The sequence below is a fragment of the Tenebrio molitor genome, chromosome 6, assembly GCF_963966145.1.
Source record: "Tenebrio molitor chromosome 6, icTenMoli1.1, whole genome shotgun sequence".
In the NCBI taxonomy this organism is placed as follows: Eukaryota; Metazoa; Arthropoda; class Insecta; order Coleoptera; family Tenebrionidae; genus Tenebrio; species Tenebrio molitor.
This window is the reverse complement of record NC_091051.1, coordinates 21,505,990-21,514,515: the sequence shown is the minus strand read 5'-3', so window position 1 is coordinate 21,514,515 and position 8,526 is coordinate 21,505,990. Positions and strand designations below refer to the sequence as shown.

The 8,526-nt window shown below is 34.1% G+C and overlaps 1 protein-coding gene across 1 annotated transcript; it reads left to right on the top strand.

Moving 5' to 3' along the window:
* Positions 1-510: 510 nt before the first annotated feature.
* Positions 511-2,425, top strand: LOC138133941 (lipase member K-like). Its single transcript, XM_069051953.1, has 7 exons — positions 511-922; positions 985-1,162; positions 1,215-1,329; positions 1,375-1,618; positions 1,667-1,822; positions 1,875-2,102; positions 2,160-2,425. The coding sequence occupies exons 1-7, from the start codon at positions 767-769 to the stop codon at positions 2,310-2,312; spliced, it is 1,230 nt and encodes a 409-aa protein (XP_068908054.1). The 5' UTR covers positions 511-766; the 3' UTR covers positions 2,313-2,425.
* The last annotated feature ends 6,101 nt before the right edge of the window (positions 2,426-8,526 follow it).

The following is an 8,526-nucleotide window of genomic DNA, read 5'->3' as shown; positions in this document are numbered from 1 at the left end:
CGAGTTCTGGGACACCGTGTATATCGGTTGTGGATAAACCAATATTAATGCATATTAAAGAAATCACCTAACAAAGGACGAATATCAGCGAGTATCCTGCACATGTGCAATACCCGGGGATATTGCACATGTGCAATACTCAAAAATGAAAAAATTAATAAACAATCCGAAATTTTTCTTGATAATGTTCATGATTCAGTTTTAAATAACTGCTTATCTTAATGTGAAATTTTTGTTTCACTAGTGAGTTACTTATGACACAATTTATTGGTTTAAAATCGGTGTAATTTTAGCTTTATAATAACAAACTAACAGGTGTTGGATAGATGAAATTATTTAACGTGGTTGGAAATCAGCCGGTACTTGTTCTTAATTGGATTGTTATAAATGTTGGTCAGATTAAACAACAAATAATTTAATTTGGATTTATTTAAACAACAACAAAAAAAAATTTGTTACACAGTCTAGGACTGGTTTGAATTGTGACGCATACCTACAGAAATGTTTATCAGCTGTGATGAAATTTTAATAAATGTTCATTTTACTCAACCCCGCCCACAAGTAGTATTTGTGTTTTTGCGCTGATGTTGTTATTACTTTTACTTCTATTTCAACTAAATAGGAGTACATTCCTCCAGCAAAAACACAATATCAAGGTTAGAAATAAAATGAAGCAAAAGGAATTTAATAGACATTCACTCAACTTAACACAGACAATGTACTTAGTGCTAATTGTTCCAGATGAAGTTTTGCTTCATTTCTTATAATGTTAATAAAGTACATGTTAAGTGTGGTGATAATTTTTATTCCTAAAACTCTTTCCAATAGTTCTTCTAACAACGTCTGCAAGACTTATATTGACTACTATTTTATAAATAGTAGTAAAAATTGTTTTTACAGCCCAGAATTATTTGCACAAACTGTAAGTTAAATAATAAATCTTATACATAATTAAATACAATTTTTAATTAATGTATTATTTAGACGGAATTAATAAAAAGACATATTGGACATAGTGAAACTTACAGCGTAACAACTGAAGATGGTTACATTTTGACTATATTCCGAATCCCGAAGAAAAATCCAAAAGGGGTAATTATTTTACAACATCCCGTGACCACTGATTCGATTGTGTGGGTTGGTCAAAGCAACGAATCTTTAGGTATTATCCTGTCATATTAATTTAATTACCCTATTAAAACTTTCACTTTCAGCTTTCATGTTGTGGCATCAGGGATACGACATTTGGCTACCGAACCATCGAGGTACATATTTTTCACGTAATCACGTTAACTTAACTACATCAGATGCAAGATATTGGGATTTTAGGTACGCTAACTATTGAAATATTTCAAGTGTATAGATTTGTTTCAGTTTTCATGAAATTGGTTTATACGATTACAAGACGATAATCGATTTTGTTAAAACAAAAACTAATCAGACGGTTATATTTATTTCACATTCAATGTCGACCACTTCTTCTTTGATTTATGCTTCACTACGTCCCGAAGAAGCATTAAATTCTGTCAAAGTTTTCATCAGCATGAGTCCTGTGTGCTACTTAAAACATGTAAAATCTCCTGTAAAGTATCTCGCCCCGATAACACCTCTTTTAAAGGTAGAATATCGAAGTGTATCTTGAAACATATTATTTTAAATTTTTTAGATGATTAATAAATTATTGCACATAACACATCTCCAAGAATATGATTCTAATTTGATGAAGTTTTTAAGACTGTTTACATTGCATTTACCATTTAAATACTTTGCATCTATAATACTATCTGTATGGCAAGGATGGAACCCCCAAGAGTTTGATCCGGTTTTTCAAATACTATTCAGCATTTTACGTAAATTAATGATAACTGTTGTAGGCTCTTATCAATTTGTCAATTTCCCAACATCCTAGGAGCTACCCGTGGAAAATTTTTTACCATTATGTCCAACAATTCAATGCAGGGCGCTTTCAAATGTACGACTATGGAATTATAATGAATAAAAAATTATATAATATAATAATACCACCAGAATATCCAATTGACAAAATAATAGTTCCAACATATTTAATTTACAGTAAAGAAGATTCTATTGCCACACCTGATGTATGTCTAACTGTTTTTATAATTAAAATTATTACTCAACATCTTGTTCTGTTCCAGGACGTGGAACTTTTATATAATAAATTAAATCCAAGAGCTAAAATTTACGGAAAACTAATGGTGACAGGAATTAATCATGTGGATTTCCATTATGGGATACATCGAAAGGAAAAAGTGTTTAATAAAATTAAACAGCTTTTAGAAAAAATATAAAATACATCTAAATTAGAATAGGTACCTGTATGTTTCGTGGTAAAAGAAATTGACTACCTCATCACATTTCAATTTTTGCAAATTGCTTTATTATATGAATACATTTTTTACTGCATTTTTGTATGTCTATGTAAAGGCCTGTTTTCTTTCATCTCATCTGTACAAAATAATTATGTTTATCCACTTAGAACAAAAGCGAATCTCGTTAAGAAGGAAATATGTATTGTGAAAAAAGATTTGGTTACTTATATTTTTATTACGATTTCTTTTAAGGATAAATAACTCATTAAACGGTTAATAGAACACATAGGGCCAGTTTACACAAGAGAAATTAAGTTAATGGTAATCAAATGCGAGATTAACTGAACACGTGATCAGATTGAACCAATCGAAGTTTCGGATTCATGGGTAAATCATGCATTAAAATTTAATTCGATTTAAATATATATTTATTTCTCTTTTTATAAACTAGTCCGTAAAATTCAAAAAAAGATTAATTGTACAGGCTGTCCCAAAATTGGCGTACAAACTACTTACTACCTTATCGAGAATGCTTAAATGTACATGAAAAAAAATATGGAAAAAATGTTTCCGACAAAAAAAATTAATTGTTTTTATTATTATTATTAACGGTAATACAATGTAAACCGGGGGATGAACGGCCATGTTTTTTTTTGGACACTTTTGTCTGGAGTGCAGAAGTACTGTGTATTATTTTTCTGTGTTCTAATTGTGTGATTTTAGTTGTTTTTTTTTTTTATTGAACTGTGCTAAATGTAGCTGTCCAGCTTCTGTTTTTGAACTAGGTATGTGTTTGGGGTACTAAAATTATTTCTGGTTCGCGCGACATGTAGTTTAACAATAATAAGACACAAATGGGTCGCACGTGGGTTTGTGACGTTTCCACCGTATTTTACAAAATCCACAATTATCTCGACCATCCCCATGTATTACGTTTTTAACATTTATAAGCTTGCGAAGGAGCGTAAGGCAGCTTGGTTCTAGCTTTGCAAATTTTATAAAATCGTACGGATCACGTTTTTTTGTAAACTCAGGTGTAACAATTCACTAACGTTCCTAAAAGAAAAAGGGCACCAAGTTTTAGCGTGGGTCTGTGGCTTTCACTTTTTATAAGCGCACTCCCTCATTTTTGATCCCCTTTTAATTATTCCGAGTGATAAGTGTGATAAGTACCTACTTATTGTTCAACACTTTAATCAAAATTTCAAAGTTTCCACTTTCCATCTCGGTAACAACCAAATGTGTTTATATTTCAGGTGTCTCCGTGGGTCTTTCCTTAGCTAGGGATCTACTACATTTAGTTATTTCCACCGCTTAGTCCCGGGGCGCCCTCCATATTATTCAGGGCGCCCCCCTTGTCGATGAACCGGCTCTAATAAGCTAGGGTCGACCGGACTGCTTTTTTTTTCTTTTTTTTTGCTTTTTCCAGTTTGCTGTAAATGTAAATTCTTGACCTTACCGCGAGGGTCTTTCTCTGTTTGAGGGGTTTTGTTTCCTCTAACCTCCAAGCGTTGAACACGACCTCGCGGCCCTCATAAAATTTGCACCCCAAGGGAGACCCAAAAACCTAACGCTTAGCAGGACTTGTTGAATGCTGGGTTATACCCGAGCTCCATGGCACACTTCCGGAAATGTGATCAGGTCTATTTTCCCTGAGTCTGTGTAGCCTGACAAGCGCGTTTTGTTTTTCTTTTGCTTTGGAAAAGTCATGTTCACTTCAACCGATGAACTTAGAGTACCTCAATTTGTTGACTTAACGTAAAGCAGTTAGGACTTTTCCCCTTAGCACTAAATCACGGGTAGGCGGGAAATGTTAAAGTCGTAAGGATAGGTGCCACAGACCACCGGACCACACAAAGCCACTCGCTCCTTCTAAAGCGTATCTGCGGCCATTGTAAATTAGCTTTAAAAAAAACATGCTAAAGTTCTCGTCTAGTGCCCGTTCCCACTCGAACGGTCCGAAGTAACTGTTTTGTTTGTAATGTACATGACCCTTCTGTTTTTTTCTGAATTTTGAATTGTGTTGTTTATGAAATCAGGTTTGCTCAACTTGCAATAACTGTTCCGTTCACGTGGTCACTTCGGATTTGTTCGTATTTTCAGGAGAGGTTTTTAGCGGAGCCTCATTCGGGGGTCTAGGGGAATGGCCACAGCCCACCATTTTCCTAGAGTTCTAAATGAGTAGTCTTCTCACATTTGGGGAGACTTGGGTGTCCTCTCCCGAGACGTTTATTATTCATTAATCCCGGCGTAAACAAAAATCATAACTTTGAATAAATAGCTGGTTTTAATTATTGTGTTGTTTTATTTGCTCTCTTCTGTGTGGTTCACAAACCCTGTTGGAACGAATCTGGTAATGTTTAATTTGTATATAAAAAAAACACAACATAGGGAAATTAACGAGGTACGATCACGCGCTCTTGGCCATTTTTGAATTTCGCGGGTTTTATTTTCATTGCGTATGTTGGTAGAGAAAAAAAATGAGATGGCCGCTTGGTGGGAATTTTGAATTACCCACTTGGTTCATCCCAATATATTCGTACATCATTAGTCATTACCTTGCAATGTTACCGTAGTGGATTTAAAATATTTTTTTCGATTTCCAAAACTTCTAAATTCTCTATTATGCAGGATTAAATATTGGTAGCGAGTGATCTTGTACTTTGTGATAATATGTACGATTAGAGGTAGCTGTCATGACAATTTCATACATATATTTCAAAATAATTGACGTGTTCAGTGCCACTTTCAAAGACAGCCAAATCAGCAAATAAGTTCAATAGAATTTTTTTAACATTTTTTTGACGTTTACGGTAATCTCTTCTACACTGTAATGCACCGTTAGTACGCCATTTTTGGGACACCTGTATACAGAGTGACTTTGAAGGTTGTGCAGATATTTTAACCTGTGATAGAACCCCATAAAAGGTAACGATTGAGCCAATAATGCCTTATACAAATGCTGATATTTTTCGAGAAAAAGGGGCTAAACGTTTTTCGAAAAAAGTTTGGGAGCTACCTACTGAATTTTATGAAAAAATGGGTCAAAAATAAATCATAGTAGACTTTTTTTGTTGGCATTTAATTCAGAATTAAGTCATTTTGACAAGAACATCAATCTTAACCTTAATTTATATCACAAATGTCTTTCGCCAATCCAATCTGGAGAAAACCGATATTATTTTTGATCTATGGCGAAGCTCGTGGACACACAGAGTTAGCACGGCAAATCTACGGTAAAAGGTTGCCTCAAAGGATACTTCCCAATGCACGAACTTTTGTAAATATTGTCTAACATCTTCGCGAATGAATAAGCGCGATCTTGGCCGCCAATGAGATCGCATTTTAGTTGCAGAAGAAGATATTCCTCACGAAATCGAAGAGCGTCACTTCCAGCAGTCATTTTTCAATTAACGTGTGGGTTGGGTTGGTATTGTTGAAAATCCCTATGTTTTACCGTTTGAATGTAGACCAGTGACGTGGGAAATAGAATAGACGGAGCATCACCATGTAAAGCGTTGATTCCTATATGCAACGTTCTAAGTAAGGGCAAGTTATGCAGCAATAATAGCAAATCTGTTCTGTATTTGCCTAACATTTGCGTCAGTTGCGCGCGAGGTTGCGCGGGTTGCAGAGGTATCGTATCTGTTGTTTTTATATTAACAAAAAGGACCTATTTGTTTGCTTTCATATAATTATAAAACTCATACTTTTTGAAGATGACTAGCACGTGTTATGTTAAAAATTGCAAAAAAGAACAATAACCCTTCCATAGATAATGTCATTACAAGGATCTGTAATGTTGTTTTTGCTACTTTACCCTCTAACTTATTTTCTCCTATAGATATATTTTAGATTTTGAATTTTTTTCGGAAAATCATAATTTTATATTAATCAAACAAATAATTGTTAATTATACCAAAATTAGACTTCATTACTTTAACAAACAATTCAACAAAAATTTAAAAGGTAAGTCTGTAAGACAGCTTTTTTGTTCGACACTGTCAGAATTTGAGAATTCTCTCCTGCGTGAACGGATTTTGATAAATGTCACAACTTGTCGAAACGAAACGTCAAGGTAGTTTTAAAGATTTTAAGCGATGTGGATCCTTTAAGGGGTTCGTCGAACAAAAAGCCTTGTATTCAACTCGTTCGTGTGTAAATTGGGATTTTTTTGGCATGAGTGGGCCAGTTTAAAACGCGAGTGAAACGAGCATTTTAAAGGCCCACTCATGCCAAAAAAAAATCTCAACTTACACACAAACTCGTTAAATAAACTACTATTTAACAAAGGTTGTACTTTTTAAACATCGATAAATTAATTTGGCTTTTGTCCGTTTTTATTTAATGTATCTTTTTATTGTATTTTGTTATCCCCATCATTATAAAACTTTCGCAACAGCAACCAGCAATACAATCGGTGGCCATCTTGGTAAGGGCAAAAATGTACAGGTGGGAATCAAAGCGGTGTATCTTACGCTCTGTCTATTCTATTTCCCACGTCACTGATGTAGACGGTTATCTTCAATTTTTAAAGTTTTGCCCGAATTACTCCAGGAAATTCCTCTAGTGATTCGACGAAAAATGTGGCACCTTTACGATGATGCACCGCTTCAGTAGGTTCAAAACGTCGCTCAGGAAATTTGTGAAAATAGAAGCATTCTGAACAGAGTTCGGCTTTCTTGGACATGTCGTACTGAATTGCAGAGACATGGGGAATATAGCGGTAAGACCAATGTTGCTGTCCGAAGGTATGCTAATGCTTGTGCCGAGCGATCCATGACAGTGGAAACAAATGTCGTTGGGCTGCAGCATATTTGGCGCGTATTTAAATGAAAACTAAAAATATGTTTTATTAGCCTGTCCGTATCCTTTGATTTTTTTAATTTGACATTTTTTTATTTAATGGTGTAATAATAATAATATCATGGCTCACTTGATAGAAAGACTTTTGGATCGCATCGTATTAGGGCAAACTGAAAACATTTTTAACATTTATTATAAATGTTTCCAATACAAATAAATAAAGTTACACAGAAATTAATTAATTAATCTTATTAGCTGGTGGTCAGTGCTCGATTTCAAATCCCTTTAAAGATTGATCGAGATGTGGTATCACAAATAAAGCTGCAGAAATAATGTTTGTTCATTGCAGCAATAAAAGGGGACTTACCTTAAGGTTGTGATGAATGTACTATTCCGGACACGGAATCTTGGCCAACATTTTTTAGACATTTCTAAAAAAAATGAGGTAAACCAGTCATTAGTGTCATTAATAAATGACAATTATTAAAAATCACTTTGAAGTTTTTCTTGTGACATCAAAAAAGCAGGGAAATGGCATTATCGAGTCAAAAGTTGGGTTATATTCAATAAAGGCCAGTTCACACACATTTGTCAGTTAAATGTCAGTCGTGGCCAAGATTCCGTGTCCGGAATAGTACCTAGATAAATATTTCGAATAAATTATTGATTTTGACAATAAAAAATGTAATCCTGGTAGTTTTTGAAGAGATATTATCCAAGGGATCTATTTAAAACCGAAACGTCATTGTGGCCGTAGGTACTCGATAAAATCTGACATAAAGGCATTGTTGTCTTTTGGTTGCTAAGCAATTAACTTTCATTACAGAACTTTAACAAACTATTTTTCGGCCTCTCAATCTGGGAAATACAGCGTTACCTTACACTTTAGGTCAACGGAGCTGCGATTTCCTGAACAATGTCAAAAATTTCTGGTGGAGTGTGGGACAAATCTTGTGGAGTACGGGAAAAATGTGCGAACACCGTTAATTTATTCTTTTCACAGTTACTTTAAAATTAAAGTGTCCATACGTTACTTTAATTTAGTGTAAAAAAACACATTTCCCTGTATAATTTTTCCGATAAATGTGTTTGTTTAATTTATATCGACCAATAAATAATCATAATCGTAACAGGGAAAATGCAACCTATTGGGTTGGCACCTGTATATGTCAAAAAGTTTGACAATTGTTATTTCATAAATCTGCAAAATTGCACAATAAAACAAAACCACAGAAGTTGATATACCTAAGTATGGTTTTGTGTACCTACTTTATCCAGTACTAGCTGTTAGTGCTAAAGTGCAACTGGAAAATAAAAATATACTAAACATTCTAACCTCAAAATCTTAGTGGTGGTTAAGTACAAGACATTTTAATAATTTGCAACA

Excerpts from the sequence above, each read along its gene's own strand:
- LOC138133941 (XM_069051953.1), top strand. The coding sequence starts at position 767 with ATGTTAATAAAGTACATGTTAAGTGTGGTGATAATTTTTATTCCTAAA. Across the intron at positions 1,163-1,214 it reads TCAAAGCAACGAATCTTTAG|CTTTCATGTTGTGGCATCAG; the intron begins GTATTATCCTGT and ends TTTCACTTTCAG. Across the intron at positions 1,619-1,666 it reads CGATAACACCTCTTTTAAAG|ATGATTAATAAATTATTGCA; the intron begins GTAGAATATCGA and ends TAAATTTTTTAG.